Consider the following 20,667-nt stretch of genomic DNA (forward strand, 5'->3'; position numbering starts at 1 on the left):
AAACGAAGTACTGTGGAAGAAAACGCAAACAATCGCCCCATTCCGCCTTGGTTAAGCATGTGGAGTTTATTCGGATAATAATGCAATACGTGCTCAGTTTCGAATGCGTTAATAGAGCCGCCGAAGTAATTCCCCTTGCGCCGTACTTGGCGTTTCGAGAAGGCATGAGCGCGGGGCGGACCGTGCTGCCATCTGTTATCGCTATCTGTAAACACTCATTTCTAGGGGTGGCAGAAAACGCATTAGTCCAAGACGCATCAAACCTCGTTTCTCGTTTTCCGTGGCGGGCGCGCCATCTTGGATTTACGTCCGAGAAGCCGGCACAGCGACAATTTTACTAGGAATTTCGGACTTAAGGTTCATGTTACAAGATTTTGCGCTCGACCTCCCGTTTGTCTGTGAAAGCAAGATTTGTGTTCGTGAACCATTCGACTCAGGAATGCATTAGGTACGCCGGAATCCCTCATATTAATAAATCGGTAGGCTTGTTAAAAGTATAATGGCGCATGGAAGGGCTAGGCTTCTGTGAGGTTTTCAGTGACTGAAAGTGTTCCTCACTTTGGTTTCGGCCTCGGCTCGCCGTCCAAAGTGTTCATCGCAGGTATTTCTGCGAAATGATTTTCTCGGTTTGGCCGTAGCAGTGGAAATATACACCTAAAATCAGTTAAATAAATCGAGCTGCAAGTCATGGCCTACTGGATTTATGTAACATTTGTGAGTTGGGAAGTTTCGTGTGATATTTTAGAATGTATTACTGAATGCTAGTGGCACACATTCCCATTGAAGCAGCTGAAACATTATTGTTAGGCATGGCCTAGCGCAGATTTCTTGTCTTGTTTTGGGTTGGTTGTGGATCTGGGATGGGCTGCCTCCTAACCTGTCACAGACCACACCGATGGCTTGTGGCTTGTCCCTGTTCTGTTAATGTGATCTTTCAAATTATATCACTGATTCACTATTTTTGAAAATTTGGTTCGTCTTCCGTGTATTTATTTCTTGCCTACTGTTTGTTTTTAGAGACTGCTACTTGTTAAATATTTCAATTGCAGAAGCAGCCAAATTTCAATTCAGACTGTTTCTCATGACATTCTCCTTAATTCATTCTTATTAGGTATCATTAGTTGTAAATTTCGTTCAATTAAATTGCCAAACATAGATGCAGAAAAAGTAATTTCCAACATAGTTTTGTTGTTGTTTTCCTGTTGCCTGGATCCCTTTGACTTGTTATACGTATTCGAAGTTAACTCAGTCTACTCTCCTCAATTTCAGGTCATATTTTAAAAGCTTATGTTGGGCACCAGCTGCTTAAGAAGCATCATTCCCTTATCCAGAGCTCTTACTCACCAGCCTGCACAATGGCACTGCCCAGCAGGGCACGAGTGTATGCTGAGGTAAATTCTCACAAGCCACGAGATTACTGGGACTATGAGTCATACGTAGTAGACTGGGCGTAAGTATTCTTTGTCTGATTATTTTATTTCTCTCTTGTTTTTTGTTGTTTTTTTTTTGTGTGTATTTTTTCAATGCGTTTGGACCATTGATAAACATTTGGTGTCCTATTTTTGTAGACAACAAGATGATTATCAGTTGGTGCGTAAACTTGGGAGAGGGAAGTACAGTGAAGTCTTTGAAGCAATGAATATTGCAAAAAATGAACGTTGTGTAGTTAAAATATTAAAGGTAAGAATGTGATTCTTCTCACTGAATTATGTGAGTTTTAAGTTCGTGGACCTGTTCAGAAATCACCTCTTCCTTTTTCTACAGCCTGTCAAGAAGAAGAAGATTAAGAGAGAAATTAAGATCTTGGAAAACTTGCGTGGTGGCACTAATATTATCACCCTGCAGGCAGTGGTGAAGGACCCGGTGTCCAGAACACCAGCACTCATTTTTGAACATGTCAACAATACTGACTTCAAACAGCTGTATCAAACCCTTACGGACTATGACATTCGCTACTACTTGTATGAATTATTGAAGGTGTGTGAATTTGTATTCCGTATTTTTGTGAGGGTAATTTTAGGCTTTGGGTTTGTTTGTTTTTTTTTTTCAAATGTCAGCTGATTTTTAATTTTATTATTTTTTAGGCACTAGATTACTGCCATAGTATGGGTATCATGCACAGGGATGTCAAGCCCCACAATGTCATGATTGACCATGAGAACAGAAAATTGAGGCTCATTGATTGGGGTCTTGCTGAGTTCTATCATCCTGGCCAAGAGTACAATGTCAGAGTTGCCAGCCGCTACTTCAAGGGCCCAGAGCTGCTAGCAGACTACCAGGTAAATCACACTGATAATTCTGTACTCAAACTGTTGCTTTGAGAGGTTGGTAGATTCCACTCTGTTATTATGATTTCTTTCAGATGTACGATTATTCACTAGACATGTGGTCACTGGGCTGCATGTTGGCCAGTATGATCTTCAGGAAAGAGCCTTTCTTCCATGGCCATGACAATTATGATCAGTTGGTCAGAATTGCTAAGGTGCTGGGCACCGAGGAGTTGTTCGAGTACCTTGAGAAATATCATGTTGAACTAGATCCTAGGTTTAATGATATTCTTGGCAGGTAATGCAATTGAGTGTTGGCTTACTTCTCTTGTACCCCAGCATTGATGCCCTATACTTATATGGTCTTTCCTTACTGCAGACATTCACGTAAGCGATGGGAAAGATTTGTACACATTGATAACCAGCATTTGGTTTCGCCGGAAGCTCTTGACTTCTTGGACAAGCTCCTGCGGTATGACCACTATGAGAGGTTGACTGCTCGGGAAGCGATGGAACATCCCTACTTTTGTAAGTTATTTTTTGATTGTCGCTTGATGTCAAGTTGTCAACAGCAGAAGGAACTGTCATTAACTTGATACTTTTTCTAGATCCCATTGTGAAGGACCAGGGCCACCTCAACATGGTCTCATCCTCACCTACTCCTATGTCAGGCACTGGGCCTGCAGGTGAGTAGCCTCACAGGTAATGACAACTCCCATTTTTTTCTTTTTTTAGTTCATAAGATTTGTTAAAATACTCCAAACATGAACTTACATTCATTATCCTCTGTTTATAAGTTTTTTCTTGTTCTCAATTCAGAATTTGAAACAGAGTCATTTAAATATTTTGAAACAAAAATCAGAATTGTCTTGCCCATTGGTACTTACAAACAAGTCAACTCCTGGGATGTTGTACTGTCAGCTAACAAGGTCCATTTATTTTTCAGGTGGAAATTCTGTGAATGTACACTTGCCTACCTCTCCGGTCATCTTACCAACAACGGGCAGCAGTAATTCGCAACCCTGACTTATAAGAGCATATAATTCCAACAATATAGATAAAGAAACAATTAGCATTTCTTCATTGTTAACCCAATAAAGGATGGGAAAACCTTCTTTGATGACACACTAAGGTGACCTGCCTAAATCTGTTTGTATGAAATTTTGAAGTGATTGTTTTTTCATTTCTAGTTACTACTGATCAAACAGTTCTGTGTTGTGTAAGTGCGAGAGTGATTGTATGTATGTGCTTGAATGCCTGAATATTTTGTGGACAATTTGCTGTTGGCTGTTTTTGATATTCCGTACACTGGTGTTTTGATCTACCTTCATTTTATTTTAACAGTAATGATGAGTTAGCAACACATCAGCGGGCAATCAAAATCACATTTGACACTGTTTTGGAGAGTGTCTCACACAACAGCCCTAGGGCTCACTATACTGTACTGTTGCTGTCCTTTTTTATGTACTTTAGTTCAAGTAATTTAATATTTTGTTGGCTAGAAACACAAAACAGATTGATAGCAAGAAATTACATTGGGAAGTATATGCCGGTTCAGTGTGAAGTGCTGTGCTCCTTCTGAGCTCTTATGGTCTTCAGAGGCACCACTAGTTCTATATTGTACATGAATATCATTAAACATCTTTTATCCCAAGACAACCAAATTCATCTTTTTTGTGTAATTAATTTATTATAATGCCTTGTCTCACCTTAGTTGAATGGAAAGTATGTTTCAGTAGTACTGTACACATGCATTTTACGTCTTGTCTGCTTGTGTCATGTCTATTTTATATTAAATTTATTTTTCTTGGAATTTGAATCTATCAAACCAACCTTGTCCTGTTCCATGAAATGTGTTTGTAACCTTAGGCAGCTTACCTTTGTGGATTCATAATCTGATGCATACTTTCCATTCAATACAAATGACAAACATGTTCTGACGAAAGCAGCAGGGCTCAAACCAAATGAAGTGTATAAAAGTCACCGTACTAAGGAAATGTCTGCAGATGGAGGCTAAGATTGCATGGAAGTATGATTGTGCATCTTTTTTCCAGAGTAATTCTACATTAATTACCAAAATGTTGTAGGCAAATGATTTATTATGTAGAAATTGTAACTGTTTGAAAACCTCGGTCCAAGTCTGAAATACTGGGGCTTATTTTACTGCTACCTTATGAAATCAACTCTATCGATTAGCTGTATCCATCGTGCACTGCCCGTTCACATTGTGTATGATCTGTTTGTTGGTTTTTTTTTTGTGTTTTTTTTTTCTATTTTATTATGGAATTTAAAGTTATTGCGAACATTGTGCAACTACCGTATTCCAGTGATATTGTTCGTGGTTTAGTTGGTTAATCACTGATAATCCTATGAAGTCTTTGATATCATTTCCTGTACTGTGAACTTGTTGCTTCTTGCTGAGGACATGTGACATTTTGTTGTATATATGTGCCGACATACAGCAGCTGATTAAATGGATGTTATACATTTTCAGTCGCCATTAATTATTACCTTTTTTTCCCAAAATATATTTGAGTAGACATACTCTACCAAACTTTATTTTACACTTATTACACAGTTAAAAGCTAATACCTAAGTATAATATCATGGCGCAGAGGTGTTGATCCGCAACCCATGCATATCTTTAATTTCTTCTTTCAGCACCTGTACAAGACACCAACTTTAAATTTCTGCCAACCAAACTTTATAAAAAACAGAATATACCGCCAAAATACTTGCCTCATTTATCATTCGATGTTGCTTGACTATGCTTAATCCTTTCAACTCCGGTGCAAGTACTGTTATATCATACATAGCTCCGCATCCTCCTAAACATCAAGGAAAACGAGATCAAAATGCCACTTGACAAAGAAAAATTGTTAAAATAGTTTCAATTAAAATTACCAGATATATCTACAACTTCTATGACTTTTGCATTTGGGAAAGATTTTTGTAAAATTGTTTTCAATTTATCCTCTCCAGAGGGTTGCGTTGGTGCTCCATGGTTTTCAAACCTTCTTGCAGCTATCTGAAGTAAAAACAAAGTCATGCGGTTGAGATACAGAGAAAATAATATCCGTTTAAAATAAATTATAATTATTTAAAAGCGAGTTAGAAAAGTAATCCCCTATACCAACTAAACAAATACATAACCTAAGGAAACACAAAGATAATAGGAACTCACAAGAAGCTGCTTGGTATCAAGGAACTTTCTAACTCTTGAAAACATTTTAGAGGTATATTCCCAAGATTAAAAGAATGTCATCCCCTGCGTTAATTGCAATAATGAAAATACCCCGTGCGGCGCAGAGAAGTCAGGGCATCAGGGCCATGTTTCTTTCTATGGTAAGGGAGAGGGGGAGGGGAGGGAGGGAGAAGGGGTGGGGAGATGGGCCCCGCAGCGGCAGTTTCAAACATTCGTGGCTCTGCTTCTCTCTAGAAAGTAACGCACTGTCCTGAGAACAATAGAAGATGTTTCTGCTGGAAAATATTTATTTGTCTCGGCTGGGCACATTTCCAGAGAAAGTCCATAACCAACGCGACTGTACCGGCATCAGGCCTTGCGACGCTTAGATGCGGCTAGGCAGAGGTTTGGTCAAAGTGGCATTCATCATGTCACTAGCGAATCCACAATGGAGCCCCACACATCGCCACTGCCGTTCCGTCTCTCTGGTCCGGCGAAAACCGGCCACCCACGTGCTGCTCGTGCCCCTCGGGCCCCTCGGGCCCCTCGGGCCGGCCGGGCTGGGGCTGCAGTCTGATTCCGCAATCATTGTCGTCGCTCTGTCTTTCTCCCACTTGTACGGAACCCTCCCATGAGTGAGTGAGAGGGAGACGGCGACGTGAAGGATGTGCGGAATCAGACGACTGGTGGAGGCGGAGCGTGTAGGGGTTGGGCGCAGGGCCCCGAAATGGCATGCAATCATTTGCCTCGAAAGTTGAGGTGGGTGATCCACCCGCGCGTGCATGCGCGCACTTTTGCTCACCCCACTTGCCCCCCTTCACCGCTCGCCCACCATCGCCGTCCTCGCGGTGGAGTGGGCCCGGCGTCCTGGACCGTCCAGGTCCAGCCAACGAGGCACTTTGTGCTCACAATTGAAATTGGCCGAGTTGTTGTGGGCGAAAGCGTTAGGCAGCCGCTAAAGGGTTCGGACGCCTCCTCGAAAATTACTTAATCGGCCGTCCGGCGCTGCAGGCTGACGCTGTCTCTCTCGCACTCATGGGGCGTGTCGTGGATCAAGTGCAGGAGAGACAGAGACACCGCTCGAAATCAGGCTGCAGCGCTGACCTCGCGATAACCCATTCCCGTTGTGCACTTTTCTGCGCTGCAGGACTGAGACCAGGAAAACGCTTTATTTTTTCGAGTTTTTTACCCTTATGTCAGTCGGTGTCGGTCTGTTTTCCAACACCAGCCTGTGTTCTCGAGCCGGGCCGCGTTGACATCGTTGACACGGCGCTGCGGGATCACGGGACTGCGTGACGTCACGACCAGCACACCTGGGCCCCCGCCCCGCCCCGCCCCGCGCGGTGCTGTGCTGTCGTGTCGCTGTCGGTGCTGCCGTTTGGGCCGGGGTCACCTGGGCCTGTACCCTTTACTCCACTATGACGCCCCGCCCCGCCGCGGCACTTCGCGGCCCGCGATCGCGCGTTGCCCGGCGTTGCCCACCCCCCCCTCTCCCCTCTCTCCCCGCGGGGCCCAGCGGGGCCTAGCAGCCTGGTGGTATGCGCCCGGTCGGCGCGCCGCGCAGGCAGGCAGGGCCGCCGCAGTCAAGTCAGTCGCCGGTCGGCCGTGGCGCGGTGTTGGTCGCGGTCTTCGATGTGCCCCCGGAGCGAAGACGACGCGCAGCGCAGTGCCTCGCAGTGCAGTGTCTCCAAGTGAAGTGCAGTGAAGTGAAGTGTCTTTTTGCTCGGCCGGCACAGCCCGGCGCGGTCATGCGCGACAACCCGTGGAACATCCCCCGCGGCCTGCAGCAAGCCCGTCGCTCCCTGCGCGCCCTGGTCGCGCACGCCAAGCGAGGCTCCGCTCCGTCCGCGTCTGCTCCGCCCACCCCCAGTGTCCGCCCCGTCCGCCCCCGGTCGTCGACGCCACCGCTGCCGGCGGACGCGGTCGCCACCCTCAGCAGGCCGCCCCCGCGGCCCCGGCCCCGGACGACGCCGCCCCCAGCGACGGGCACCATGCTGCCCCCGCAGCGGCCGGCGCGCCGCCCGCCCGCCATGCACACCATCAAGGACTACCCCGAGCACCTGAACCCCTTCCGCGACGACGAGGACGCCGCCGTGCCGCCGCCGCCGCTGGACGACGACGAGCCCCAGCTCAGGCCCACGCAGGACAAGTTCGGCACCTGGACGGTGCCGCGCCGCCGGTCGCACCTCAACTTTGACTGGTGAGTCTTGGTCGCGGTTCCCGCGGTTGGCGTTGCCACTTGAGTCGTCAGCGTCGCCATGTTTCGAGCCCTGAGGGGTGCCAAGTCGGACGTGCTGCCAGCGGAGCCTAGCCGCCGCGGGTACGGTGATGCGGTCGCCGCGGGTCGAGCCTCGCCATTTCGCTCAAGAGCCCCACCATTTCGGTGGGAGGTGAGGCGGTTACTCTGCCGTTTGCCTGTTTTGCCCCGTTATGGCCGCGACCAAACGTGGCTCGTCGTCTCTGCCACGGACAGCCTGCTGCAGCAGGCGCTCTGTCTCTCTCGCACTAACGCCGCGCTCCGCGGGCGTGCGAGAGAGACAGAGACACTGCAGGCACTGCAGGGCTGCAAAAGAATAAGCCAGCGGCACTAAGGCGGCTGGGAACGCGCCGCACTTCTACACATCGCGTGCCGTCCTCGGGTTCAAATACCAGCACCACCAGCGGCATTTATATTTTCAAGCGCTTCATCCGTGGTGGTGGCCGCGTTAGTGCTTTGTTCTCCGTTCGCCTTCACTTGGCTCCGGTTTCGGTTATCAGTTTACCGAAGCGACTTCGAGCTGTTCGACGCCTTGCTCCCCTCCCCCTCCTCCTCCCCCTCCTCCGAGCACCGGTCCGGCTATCCGGACCGAGTTGCTGCTGTGACTCGCCCTCGTTCAAGTGAGCAGCGCGGCAGCGCGAGAGAAAGTCCATCGGCGGTGTGCATGTGTGGCGAGCGAGTACGTGCGCCTGTGTGTGTGTGAGTGCGAGTGTGCCACAGCGAGAGATGCAGCAACGGGAGATACCACCGCGACTGCCGTTTGCATGCTCGCCATGCTGGCCGCTGGGATGGACTAGGATGGACTCGTAGCGTCTGCTGTGTCTGGGCCGTCTGGGCAGCCTAGGCCCCGCTCCGATCGCATATCGCCCTCGCTGTGGCGAAACACTGCCGGCGCGTGGTCGGAGCAGGGAGTTTCAGGGCAGGAACACGGTCAGTACGTACGGCCAGCAGGCTGTCTCTCTCGCACCCCCACGAGACGCCCCCCCCCCCTAGCCCCTAGGTAGCCGCCTGAAAGGTAGGCAAAAAGTGCGACTCCCCCCCCCCCCATAAGCCGCCTCTGGATCCGCCACTGTGCTGGACTTCCCTGCCCCGCGGCGCCCTGTCGATGCGTTATCGATGCCGAAAATAAAATGCGGCCGCCGATGACTCCTCGCCTCGCCGCCACTTGGCGCCGTCTGTCCCTAGCACTGTGCCGTCGTCGCGCTGTCTCTCTCGCACTCATGAGGCGTCCCGCCAGGACGTGAGGGCGCGCGAGAGAGACGGCGAACTAGGCCGCCGAGCAACGCGGCGCTGCTCGGCGAAGCGTGGCGCGGCCACAGTCATGAAGGGCCGCGTTTTTGTCCGCGGCTCTCATTACGGACAGTCGCAGCAGTCGCCCCGTCTCTCTCGCACTCGCGGGACCGCGCCCGAGATTCCGCCCGCACTCGCTGCTACTCGCTGCCCGCGGCGCGGCGCGCGGTTCGTTTGGTTTCGACGAGGGCGGACGCCTCGGGCGGCAGAAACAAGGACCAATGGTGGCAATAGGAACAGTGTCCCTGGCGTATGACGGGCCGTGTATAAAGTGTCGCGCGGAGGACACAGGACATCCGGTTGGACTGCGGGCACGGCGGGCGGCGTGGCAGTGTGGCGGGCGGTGTGGCAGTGTGGCGGGCGGTGTGGCAGTGTGGCGGGCGGTGTGGCAGTGTGGCGGGCGGTGTGGCAGTGTGGCGGGCGGTGTGGCAGTGTGGCGGGCGGTGTGGCAGTGTGGCGGGCGGTGTGGCAGTGTGGCGGGCGGTGTGGCAGTGTGGCGGGCCGCGGCCAGCCTGCCAGGTGTCCAGTGCTGCCATTGTGCGAGGTGAACGGCGTATGCGCGTCGCAGTGCGGTGCAGTGCACGGCGAAACTGTATCGCCTCGCGAAAGAACGAAAAGGAAGGACAGAAAAGCAGCAATAAATCAACAATAAATGAGCGGTCTAAGACACTGGAGGCAGGCCAGTCCGGTGCCTCCTTGCAGGAGGGCGGGGCTGCGCCAGGCAGCGTCGCGGCCAATCTCATCACGGGGCAGTAAAGCGCTGTCGCGGTCTCTCTCGCACTCGCGGGCCGGCCGGGAGGGGCGCGAGAGAGACAGGGCGGCGCCCTCGGTGCTCTAGATTCGGAGGGTGAATTACGGTGGGGAAAGGGTAAGGAGGGGCGGCTCCCCGAATCAATCGGCCGGACTGGGGGACGCCGACGCCGTGCTCCGTCACGAGGGCGTCGACCGCCGTCAGCCCGTCGTCATCGGGAACGGGCGGCAGTTCGATTCCGAACGGTGTGCTGTCGCTCTGTCTCTCTCGCACCCCTACGAGGTGCGCCATGAGTGTGAGAGGGACAGGGGAGGGTGATTCCGTGCGTAGGGGGTCATTTTGGATGTACCAAATGTTCTTTTTTAAAGTTCAACTTTAGGGGCTAAATTTGGTGTAGATGGCATACATAGTACCCCACAGTACCCCTCTGAGCGTGGCAGCGCTACAAGTTGACTTTTATTTTCACTCCCTATGAAATACGGCGGAATTTACAGAAATAATGACGGAATTTACAGATTACGGAATTTACAAAGCGAAGTTTTTAGTCTCCTGAACCGCTGGGTTACAAGATAGGTAAAAACTGTTGACGGTGTCATTTTCAGCATCCAAAATAGCATTTTTCAGCGAAGGTTGTGGGAACTTTCTCCCTCAGATGGAGGAGCTACGGCCCGAAACGGAATTTACATCCATTTTTACACCCTTACCGTTTTGAACTCTTCTGACGGCCTGGAAGCGTCGTTTGACCGCCCCAGGTCCCGTGGGCACGGGCTTCTGGAAGTGTTTTTTTATGTTCTTTCGATTCCAAGTGGTCGCGAGTTTCTAAAATGAAAAGGAACCCCAGTAGACCGTCATTTGTAAAAACAGCATAGGTCACATGGTCACACGGTGGACATTTTCCCAAAGGCTGTTTCGGGTTCAACAAGTGATGATACAAAGGTCACCCTCCGTAATTTTGTGAAGAATAAGTCAGGGGAGAGAGTGAAATAGCCAGTTTTCTTTTGATGTGGCTGAGTCATATACTACAGCATGGCAATGTTGTCTTATAGGTGTTGGTGACCATGACGGAACTTACAAAACGACACTTTAGCAGCTTACAAAACCCAGATAAACAAAAGTTAGATTGACTTATCCACATGAGGACATGGTCTTCGTTTAGTAAAACAAATTTGAATTGCCAAAGCCACCAAATCAACCTCAGTTCAGGCGCAAGGCCCCGGTGACCTGAAATGACCCCCTACGCACGGAATCACCCGGGAGGGCTGTTCGGAGTGGAACTGCAGCTCGAGAAGGCGTGGCCGCTGGCGCTGGCGGCGCTGAACCCGTTCGCCGGAAACGTCCCTCGGCCTCTGCGCCGCCTGGCCGTCCGCGCCGCCGTGTCTTCGCCCTCTCCACCGCCTTGTCCAGGACAACGTCCAGGACAACGTCCCGGCCACCTGGATGTTCGCCGCCTGCTTCGCCTTAATTGCACGATCCTCGTCCCCAGCCGCCTCTCGTCGGGAGCAAGCAGCACGGCGTCGTTGCGTAACCGAACCGGCGCCGCGACGCCCTGGCCGCGGCCGTGTACTGCAGCAGGCAGCAGGCGGCAGCTCGGCGGTGACCTTTCGGTTCGGCGCTGCCGTGGAAATGACCCGACCTGGCATTTATGGAAATTCGTGCTCCCTTCCCCCCACCCCTCTCCTCGCCGCCGTCCTCGCCCTGCCCGACGACGTCCAAGTCGAAGCACTCGTACAGAGCAGGGCCAGGCGGCGCGAGCGAGACACTGGTGCACTGTTTGGCCTGGAAAGATTGGAGCGAGCGGAGGGCGTCCGAGTAGAATGGGAGTGTCAATCAGTTGGCGCCCTCCCTGCCGCGCGGCCGATCGTAGGAATCACTCACTGTCCTGTCCTGTCCGGCCGCCGCGACCGACACTCCTCAATCGGGATTCTGGCCCCGAAACTCCGCGTCGAAATCGAGTCGAAATTCGAAATGCCGTGATTTGCCGCGACTGAAGGGCGCGGGAATTTGAACGCGTGAGGCGATGGTGCGTCGGATGTCCCTTTTGGCCGTGTTTTTTGGGCACTCAAAGCGACGGCGAAGAAGCCGTCCGGATGCAGACGCCTTCCGAAAGACGTGTTCGTCGCACCGTCTCTGCCGCACCTGTAGGGGACGTCCCGTGAGTGCGAGAGAGACAGCGCGACGACAACGCCTCCCGGGATCGGAGTGCAGGTTCCGGCCCCGCCCGGGAGTTGGCATCGCGGGTCCGTCCTGCCCGCCGCCGTGACGTCACTGGCTGGCCGTTGTGCCGTTCTGCCATTCAGCGCGACGGGACTGCCAGGCGTATCGGCTCGGCCGAAGGGTCGCCGATAACAAATAGAATAATTATTCTTGTGGGCCGTTTTCGCGCACCAAGTTGAGCAACCGACGGCAGCGCTCAAAACCGACAGAAGTAAACGAACGGTTCTGCTTGTGGCTTTTGTTGTTGGTAGTGCAAGCGAGCAAGCAAGCAAGCGAGCGAGAGAGACAGCGCGACGACAACGCCTCCCGGGATCGGAGTGCAGGTTCCGGCCCCGCCCGGGAGTTGGCATCGCGGGTCCGTCCTGCCCGCCGCCGTGACGTCACTGGCTGGCCGTTGTGCCGTTCTGCCATTCAGCGCGACGGGACTGCCAGGCGTATCGGCTCGGCCGAAGGGTCGCCGATAACAAATAGAATAATTATTCTTGTGGGCCGTTTTCGCGCACCAAGTTGGGCAACCGACGGCAGCGCTCAAAACCGACAGAAATAAACGAACGGTTCTGCTTGTGGCTTTTGTTGTTGGTAGTGCAAGCGAGCAAGCAAGCGAGCGAGCGGCAGCCAATGAATAATGAAGAGCGAGTCGAGTTGCGGCAATGGGTCGCGGCGCGCGTGCCGTGCCAGTTCTATCCCTTTCTATCCCATTCCATCCTCGGCTCTTTATCCCGTGTCTCACGACGCGCCACTCGGTCCCGTGGCCTGGCAGCCTGGCGGGCACGCTGGCGGGCCTGGCCCCACGTGGCTCCACGTCCCCGCAGCGGAGCCATTCGCTCTGTCTCTCTCGCACCCACGCCGCGACGCCGCGTGGCCGCGTGGGTGCGAGAGAGACAGAGCGACAAAGCGATTTTCGAATCGGCACACTGCTTGCGCGGCACCGCTGCATTCACGCTTCAGCGGTTGCACTGTACCAACGGCGCAGCGCGGCGATAACCTGTCGGGGCGCGGGTTCAAATCCCCTCGTTTTTAGTTATTCTTTGATTTTTCGTAGTTTTCGCCCGCTGCAGTCCGCCGCAAGGGGCTCAAAGCCTCGTTGCCCCTTTCCCTTCATCGTGTCTTCCCTCCGCCAGCGCGCCGCCACGCCTCGCAAGTAAAAGTGAAATCGGTCAGTGTGTCCAGCACGCCACCGCGGCCACCGCGCCCCGCTGCGGCTCGCCACGGCCAGCCGGCCAGCGCCGGCACGCACTGCGACAGTGCGCCAGCACGCCGAGCTGCCTTGGAAGACCCTTTGGGCCACCCTTTGGCCTACCCTTGCTAGACCCTTGGAGCTGTTGGACGCGTTCGACGGCCTGAGGCAGAACGCTATGCCCCGGCCGGGCCTGCAAAGTACCGCAGGAAGTAGCCGGGTGAGTGCAGTGCACAGTGTGCCGCGCGCTGCTTGGCCCGGCCGGGCCTGCAAAGTACCGCAGGAAGTAGCCGGGCGAGTGCAGTGCACAGTGTGCCGCGCGCTGCTTGGCCCGGCCGGGCCTGCAAAGTACCGCAGGAAGTAGCCGGGCGAGTGCAGTGCACAGTGTGCCGCGCGCTGCTTGGCCCGGCCGGGCCCGCAAAGTACCGCAGGAAGTAGCCGGGTGAGTGCAGTGCACAGTGTGCCGCGCGCTGCTTGGCCCGGCCGGGCCCGCAAAGTACCGCAGGAAGTAGCCGGGTGAGTGCAGTGCACAGTGTGCCGCGCGCTGCTTGGCCCGGCCGGGCCTGCAAAGTACCGCAGGAAGTAGCCGGGCGAGTGCAGTGCACAGTGTGCCGCGCGCTGCTTGCCCGGCCGGGCCCGCAAAGTACCGCAGGAAGTAGCCGGGCGAGTGCAGTGCACAGTGTGCCGCGCGCTGCTTGGCCCGGCCGGGCCTGCAAAGTACCGCAGGAAGTAGCCGGGCGAGTGCAGTGCACAGTGTGCCGCGCGCTGCTTGGCCCGGCCGGGCCCGCAAAGTACCGCAGGAAGTAGCCGGGCGAGTGCAGTGCACAGTGTGCCGCGCGCTGCTTGGCCCGGCCGGGCCCGCAAAGTACCGCAGGAAGTAGCCGGGCGAGTGCAGTGCACAGTGTGCCGCGCGCTGCTTGGCCCGGCCGGGCCCGCAAAGTACCGCAGGAAGTAGCCGGGCGAGTGCAGTGCACAGTGTGCCGCGCGCTGCTTGGCCCGGCCGGGCCTGCAAAGTACCGCAGGAAGTAGCCGGGCGAGTGCAGTGCACAGTGTGCCGCGCGCTGCTTGGCCCGGCCGGCCGGCCCCGCGGTGTGTGAATCAGAAAGCGGATTACGGCCGAACCGCCGAACGATGTCGACTCTCTCAGGAGAAACAATGCCGAATTACGCGACCGAGGGGCTGGGGGCCGGGAGGCGGCGGGGCCGGGCCCCCTCGCCGTGCCCCCTCGCCGGGCCCGCAGAGCATAATATTAGGATGGCCCACAGACCCCGTGAAATTCCTTATGGTAATGCCCGCCTGCAGGGCCGCCTCTGGACAAACCTCGACTCTGGGGCTACTTCTAGGGCCCCACCTGGCGCCAGCGCGCGCCAGCGCGCGCCAGCGTCTAGACTCCCTCGACTAGACCGCCTGGACTGCGGAGGCACACTGCTACGGCTCGCTCGGCGCTTCATCGATTCAACTCGCCCATGAATTAGATACGCACTGTCCCACCGCCCCGGCCTCTCTAAAAACAATAGTTCACGATTCCCGCCAATCGGCGTTATTATTCGTAACCACTCTGCGCGTTCCGAAGCTCGTTACAGTGTCGTTACAGCGCTCCGAATCCCAGACCGCCGTTCGAGGGCCCCACTGTTTGGCCGGGTCGCCTCGCCACGGCCCCACCGCGGCCGTGCCGGGGCGGGGCACGCCCATCGCTTCAGCTGCTTTGAGCCTCGGCCGGCCTTTCAAGCCCCTGACAGCCGTCGCTCCGCTGCAGGCTGATTCCGAGCCGAGGGTCCCCGCCGATTATTTGTCCCCCTCGCACGAGTGCGAGAGAGAGAGAGAGAGAGAGAGGGGATCCGTCTGCTGCTTACATTACAAGTGGTGCGCGCATGCTGCCGCTGCCCACGCGACAACTCCTTCTTTTCTGGATGCGAATTGCGCGTAACGAGAATGGACGTTACGCTCGGATCGGATCGGCGACTGCTGCGGGGCGGGGTGGGGCGGGGCGGGGCGGGGCGGGGCGGGGCGGGGCGGGGCGCCTGCGAACAGAAGGGTATGCCGTCCTGCGCGACGCGCCTGTTTGGCGGGCTTGCCTACCACCCATTACCATTACCATTAAGGGCTAGACCGCACATGATTGTATGCCATTCGAGCGGCTGCAGGCGTGGAAACGCCTGGCTACGCCAAGCAACGCCTCTCCTTCGTCACGCTTCATCGTCCCCGCCAGCGCCGTGTCCGCGTGCGAGTCGACTTCGGCTTCCGCGGCACTCTGACACAGTGTAGTGTCTGCATCTCGCGACGCGGCGACGCGGCGACACCACCAGGACGCCGCCGTCATGACGCTGCTCGCTCGCTGCTCGCGCGGAGAGGTGGAGATGATTCGCCAAGGCCCCCCGACAGGCCCCCTGGCAGTGGCGTGGCTCTGGCGCGCCTCCCCACCTGCAGCACGCTCTTGGCGCGCGCCTTCCGGTCCATTCGGTTCGGCACGGTGAATCACTGCCGCCCCGCCCCTTATCAGCGAGTTTGCTTATCCGCAAGCGTCGCCGAGTGCGAGCGCTCCGGATGCAGCGCCAGCAGGCCCACTCCGAACCGTGGTTTCGTCGCTGTGTCTCTCTTCCACTCGTGGGGCGTCCCGTTGGGGTGCGAGAGAGGAGCGCTGTTCAAAGCCTGCCTGCTGCGGGCAGTGCGGGCCTCGGCGGCGCGCTCGCCTGTTTACTCCCAGGCCTGCATTATCGGCGGCCCGCGCGCTTCGGCCGCACCGCCGCCAAAGTGGGTCACGCCGCCGGTGGGCGTCGAACCCTGGACCGCCGGGACGGCGGGCAGGCCGACGGCCGACAGTGTCGTGGGATACCTTGGGCTATCCGAGCCGGCCGCCGGTCGAGCTCTGTTGTGTTGTGACTCACAGCGCAGGGTTCGCGGATGACCGAGCGGATGACGCAACCTGGGACCTGTAGCGGTGCGTCGCTTCTCCGTGCGTCGTCGTGGGGTAACGACTGGGCCGTCGCTGCCGTCGTCACGGGGAGCATCAGGGAGCGGGGCTGGGCTGGGCCAGACGTGGCCGGGGAGCGCCGCCGGCTGGTTCCGAGCGAGGCTTCGTCGCTCTGTCCCCCTCGCAGTCATTGGGCGTTTCGCGGGTTTGCGTGAGAGAGAGACAGACCGTCGAAGCCGTTCGGAATCAGCGCGCTGTGGCATGCGAGACGCGGAGCTAGGGGCCCAACCCGTCCGCACGGCCGCCGAACAAAGCCTGCCGCTTGCTGCCTGCAGCCCGCACAAGCTGTTTACTTGACTAAGCCAGGCCCGCGACTCGAAGCAAAGGATTGTCCCCGCAGCCTTGCCTCGCCGCGCCGCGCCCCTCCCCCACCCCGAACCACCCCTCATGCTCGCACACTCGCACACGCACGCACACTCTCTCTTCCTCTCCCTCACGCACACACTCTTTGGCATTATTCCGCTGTCGGTGTGACTCTGTTTCTCCCAGCGGCCGAGCCGCGAGCCCCAGGGCGGCGCCGGCAGCTCGATTCCAAACAGCGCTCTGTCTCTCTTCTACAGGGCGTTTGCATGAGTGCGAGAGAGACAGAGCGACGAGAGCACTGCTTGGCTCGGCGGCTGCACGCTGCAGCCCGGTCCGGTGCGGCGCCTTGCCAGGCCATGCCAGGCCATGCCGTGCGCTATGCGAGTACCGTAAATGCCAAGCGCCAGGCTTCGCCAGGCCCGGCCGCGCCGGTGCGATGTACCCAGTGCGGGGCCGGGCCGGGCCGTGGCGACAGTGCGAGGAATGCGCGGCATGCCGCAAAACCAGAGAACCCTTCCACTCCCCCCCCCCTTCCCCCTCCAGCCCCGCCGCCTCGGCAGCGCCTTTCTTTACCCTGTGCTGTGCTGCAGTGGTGGAGTCAAAACCGCGCTAGCGGGGCGGGGCGCCTGGAAGGCAGGCAACCTCGACGCACGGGTGCGTTGCGGCTGGGCGCTTTGCCTACCCGCCGGGCTGACCGGCTGCAGCCCGATTCCGACGCTCTGTCTCTCTCGCACTCATGGGGCGTTGCGCAGGGGTGCGAGAGAGACAGAGCGGAATGTGCTGCAGACACTCCCCGACGCCGCGTCTTCTCTTACGCGTTTTTGAGGTGCGGCTGGCTGGCCGGCCTGGCCGCACTGTGCATGTGCCGCGGCGAGGGCCGGGGTGGCGGGGCGCCGGGCCGGGGCGGCGAGGGGTTGCTATTCTCGGACGGCCGACGCGCCGCGCACCGCCTCGCTATCCCCGCCGTGCCCACCGCGTGTTCACGGCGATCCCGGCAGTTTGCCGTTTTGCCGGCGAACTGCTGCAGCCGTACTTGGGGTGTGATACGATCGCGGCGACGGAGAGTGAGGCTGCGCCGGGCTGCGCGACGTCCAGCGAGGCGCAGAGGGGAGAGAAGGAGAGAAACTGCGGGTGTGGTGGCCGTCGTTGTCTAGTCCAGCAGACCAAATATTGACTCGCGAGTGCGGTGGAGAGGTGGGGGCGGAAAGCTTCGCTCACGCCCGAGCTGTCGCGCTGTCTCTGTCGCACTCACGGGTCGCGCCCGAACAGGTGGGAGCGGAGCGGAGCGGCGACTGCTCGAAGTGCGCCACGTGCTTGTGAATGTCACCGGAGTCGATGCGACCGGAAGTGGCGCTGCCATCGCTGCCATCGGCCGCCCAGGACCAGGGCGGCCCAGCGCCGCCAGCTTCCGGCCTGTGTCACGCTGCCTCGCTGTCTCTCTCTGTCCCTCTCGCACCACCGCGGGACGCCGAGCGTTCTCGTTCTCGACCTTGCCTTCCCTTCCCGCTCCGCGGTGCTTCGCCAATAACAGTGTCAGCGGGACGCGAGGCGCGAGGGAAAGCCCACGCGGTCAGCGTCGTGGCGTGGCGTGGCGCGTGGCGTGCTGGTTCCAATCCCGGTCGGACGGCGAATCGCGTCTTGTTCATCTTATATGTTTGACTTGACGGACGTTTTTCTGGTTGTTTGCAGGTCGTCCGGGTCCTCCAAGGAATACCCCGCGGCAGCCACAGGCAGCAACGGCAACGCACCACCGCCTCGGCCACCGGGTACGTACAGCCGAAGGCGAAGAGGAATCCATTTCAAATTTCAAATTGGCAACCATGTACTTCTCGTCAGCCGGACGCGAAACTACCGCTCAAACGGCGTCCCCCGGAAGAGTGTAGCTGCAGGGTAGCAGGCCTTGCGGCCTTGCCGCTAGTCCGCTCCGCTAGTGCCCAGCCGAGCCTTCCCCGAACCGCCCCGTCATGGCCGCGGCGCCGTGGCCGGCAGTGGCAGCTTCTGTCGCGCTTGCCGCGCCGCCGGAGAGGCCGCCAGGTGTTGAGCAGAGACAAACACTCCCGGTCCCCGGTCGCGGCTACACTCTAAGGTTTTAATTTTGACTGTGTGCTTTGCAGCAGGTCCGCGCCTCGCCGCCGCCGTGGGCCCCTCCGCGACGACCGCCCCCAGGCCGCCCGTCAAACCGCGCAAGAAGAGAAAAGCGCCGCCCCCGCCGCCCCCGGCCGCGGCCGACAAGGCCCAGCAGGTGAGCCCCACCGCCCCGCCGAGTGTTTGGTCGATAGCCGCTCTCTGGTCCCGCGGTTCGGTCTGATTTTGAACTGCGCTCGTCGCTCTCACTCGCACTCATGGGGCGTGCCCTAAGGCCCCAGGGGTGCGAGAGGGACGGCACGACGAAAGCGCTGTCCGGGACCAGGCTGCAGCTGCAGCCCTGGTCTACAGCCCCGCTGCTTCGCCCTTTGCCTGCCAGCAACTGGCCGCTTAGCAGTGCTTTGCAGACAAAACAAATAACCAGCCTCCCCCTTGCTCTTGCTATGTTGCAGCGCCTGTCGGCCGCCGTGTCGCTGCCGCAGCTGAGCCTCCCCCAAGGCCGCGACGCCGACTCCGCCATGCCCCAGTCCGTGTCCCAGGCGTCGCTCGCGTCCTCCGACGACCGGGACGCAAATCGCGACGCCCGGGAAGGGACGCCCGCGGCCCGGGGCGCGGCCAGCGGGGCTAGTAGGACCAGCAGCCGCGACGCCAGCCCGGAGTCGTCGGCGTCGTCTGCAGGGCCAGCCCCGACAGCTCCCCAAGCCCCGGCGGCAAGTGACGACAGACCCGCAGAGTGTCCTGAACAGGAACAAGCGTCGGCCGTGCCTCCGAATCGCAGCAGCTCGCCGACGGCGACGGCGTCCCCCAGTCCAACACCCCCGCGAGCGACGTCGCCGGAGTGCAGAGCCGCGTCCCCGGCACGGCACGAGGAGGAGGAGGAGGGCCGCGTCGTGGCGGACCACCCGGAAGACCGCAGCCGCAGCCCCAGCAGCACCTCCCGGAGCACACCGGAGCCGCCCCTGCCGCCACCGCCGCCGCCGCCAACGTCGGAACTAGAGACCGCGGAGGCTCGCAGTGCGGATCAGGCCGCCGACTCGGGCAGGCTGACCCCGCACCCCGAACTCGCCCCTCCCAGTGAACCCGAGGACCGCGTCGTCGAGGACTGCCCCTCTCCGCCGCCACCCGCCTCGCCGTGCCCGCTACCCCGCAGCTCAGAAGCTAGTCCCTCAGGGCCGTCGCCCTCGCCGCCACCGCCACCCTCGCCCCCGGGGTCGCACCGAGTGGAGGCATCAGAGCACCCCGCCGACTCACCGCCGTCGCCCAGGCTTTCGAGGCACTGCCCCCTGGCCATGCCCGAGGACGCCGACGAGGAGGACGACCGCGAGGACGACCGCGGCCTGCAGAGAGGAGCGCCACACGGCCAGGGCCGCCAGGGCCGCGGTGACGTGCTCAGCCCCACGCTGCTGGCGTCTTGAGTACTGCAACATGTGGCCACACTGTGAAGAGAGTTAAATCGACTGGACTAAACATTAGTTTGCTTCCTTGGGAAATCGATCAAGCAGTTGTCACACTAATAGATTTAGTCGTTTTGATTTAACTTCTTTTTATAGTGCCGCTCTGGCGCGGTTGCAGGGGCTCGTAACCCACAGGGGTTGCCTACTTACTCAAGGGCTGCTTTGCAGATTGCCTGCCTACTTACTGGGGTGAGGGTGGGGGAGGGGTCTGTTTTGCGGATTGCCTCCTGGCGGCCACTCCTCCCCGTCGAAGGCATCAGATAGGATTCTCGGTGCGGTGCAGGACCTGCCCGATTTTTCTTAAATTATTATGAAAATTTCCAAGCCTTGGGCGTCATTTCTTTGTTAAACCTAAGCACTGAGGCTAGGAGATCAGACACGTCAATTTAAATGATGAGTCTGCTAGTTGCATTGTCAATGATAGTGGTTAGATCTGTGATATTTCTAATGTATTTAAAAAGTCAATGTTGTAGGAGGATTGATTCTTGTGTGTACTGAATGCACATATATTTAGCTGTTAGGGACAGCAGAGAATGTAAGGAAATTCAATAAATATGGCTCCTATTATATCACAATAAGCTGCCATTAACAATGAATGTATTTGTGAGGTGTCATCCTGTCTAGCTTTGTTGTCCTTACCAAGTAATAATAATTATACAAAGAAAGGCAAAGCCGATTTATTAATTAAAATTTGTGTACTTGTATTTCAGTGAA

General features: G+C 57.1%; 3 protein-coding genes across 5 annotated transcripts; 2 read left to right on the forward strand and 1 right to left on the reverse strand.

Annotated features, from left to right (window-relative positions):
• Positions 1-224: 224 nt before the first annotated feature.
• LOC117642687 (casein kinase II subunit alpha) lies at positions 225-4,756 on the forward strand. 3 transcript variants are annotated; one of them, XM_034381125.1, is made up of 9 exons: positions 225-479; positions 1,270-1,450; positions 1,569-1,680; positions 1,765-1,977; positions 2,085-2,279; positions 2,363-2,565; positions 2,647-2,795; positions 2,876-2,953; positions 3,214-4,756. In XM_034381125.1, the coding sequence occupies exons 2-9, from the start codon at positions 1,356-1,358 to the stop codon at positions 3,291-3,293; spliced, it is 1,125 nt and encodes a 374-aa protein (XP_034237016.1). In that variant the 5' UTR covers positions 225-479; positions 1,270-1,355; the 3' UTR covers positions 3,294-4,756. The 3 variants fall into 3 exon arrangements, with proteins under 3 accessions (XP_034237016.1, XP_034237017.1, XP_034237015.1); XM_034381126.1 differs by having other exon boundaries at positions 225-448; positions 2,876-2,969; XM_034381124.1 differs by having other exon boundaries at positions 225-448.
• A 23-nt stretch (positions 4,757-4,779) lies between these two features.
• On the reverse strand, positions 4,780-5,643 carry LOC117642692 (bolA-like protein 3). Its single transcript, XM_034381130.1, has 4 exons — positions 5,452-5,643; positions 5,172-5,295; positions 5,007-5,095; positions 4,780-4,931 (listed from the first exon to the last, which is right to left on the reverse strand). Exons 1-4 carry the CDS (start codon positions 5,494-5,496, stop codon positions 4,872-4,874), a joined length of 318 nt encoding a protein of 105 aa, XP_034237021.1. The 5' UTR covers positions 5,497-5,643; the 3' UTR covers positions 4,780-4,871.
• Positions 5,644-7,044: 1,401 nt separating this feature from the next.
• LOC117642526 (basic proline-rich protein-like) lies at positions 7,045-20,654 on the forward strand. Its single transcript, XM_034380788.1, has 4 exons — positions 7,045-7,651; positions 18,104-18,180; positions 18,529-18,656; positions 18,952-20,654. Exons 1-4 carry the CDS (start codon positions 7,200-7,202, stop codon positions 19,912-19,914), a joined length of 1,620 nt encoding a protein of 539 aa, XP_034236679.1. The 5' UTR covers positions 7,045-7,199; the 3' UTR covers positions 19,915-20,654.
• The last annotated feature ends 13 nt before the right edge of the window (positions 20,655-20,667 follow it).

The sequence above is a fragment of the Thrips palmi genome, unplaced genomic scaffold, assembly GCF_012932325.1.
Source record: "Thrips palmi isolate BJ-2018 unplaced genomic scaffold, TpBJ-2018v1 HiC_scaffold_16, whole genome shotgun sequence".
Classification (NCBI taxonomy): domain Eukaryota; kingdom Metazoa; phylum Arthropoda; class Insecta; order Thysanoptera; family Thripidae; genus Thrips; species Thrips palmi.

Excerpts from the sequence above, each read along its gene's own strand:
- LOC117642526 (XM_034380788.1), top strand. The coding sequence starts at position 7,200 with ATGCGCGACAACCCGTGGAACATCCCCCGCGGCCTGCAGCAAGCCCGT. Across the intron at positions 18,181-18,528 it reads ACCACCGCCTCGGCCACCGG|CAGGTCCGCGCCTCGCCGCC; the intron begins GTACGTACAGCC and ends TGTGCTTTGCAG. Across the intron at positions 18,657-18,951 it reads CGGCCGACAAGGCCCAGCAG|CGCCTGTCGGCCGCCGTGTC; the intron begins GTGAGCCCCACC and ends GCTATGTTGCAG.
- LOC117642692 (XM_034381130.1), bottom strand. The coding sequence starts at position 5,496 with ATGTTTTCAAGAGTTAGAAAGTTCCTTGATACCAAGCAGCTTCTT. Across the intron at positions 5,296-5,451 it reads TTGATACCAAGCAGCTTCTT|ATAGCTGCAAGAAGGTTTGA; the intron begins GTGAGTTCCTAT and ends TTTTTACTTCAG. Across the intron at positions 4,932-5,006 it reads AACATCGAATGATAAATGAG|GTGCTGAAAGAAGAAATTAA; the intron begins GCAAGTATTTTG and ends TGTCTTGTACAG.
- LOC117642687 (XM_034381125.1), top strand. The coding sequence starts at position 1,356 with ATGGCACTGCCCAGCAGGGCACGAGTGTATGCTGAGGTAAATTCTCAC. Across the intron at positions 2,566-2,646 it reads TTTAATGATATTCTTGGCAG|ACATTCACGTAAGCGATGGG; the intron begins GTAATGCAATTG and ends TCCTTACTGCAG. Across the intron at positions 2,796-2,875 it reads GATGGAACATCCCTACTTTT|ATCCCATTGTGAAGGACCAG; the intron begins GTAAGTTATTTT and ends TACTTTTTCTAG.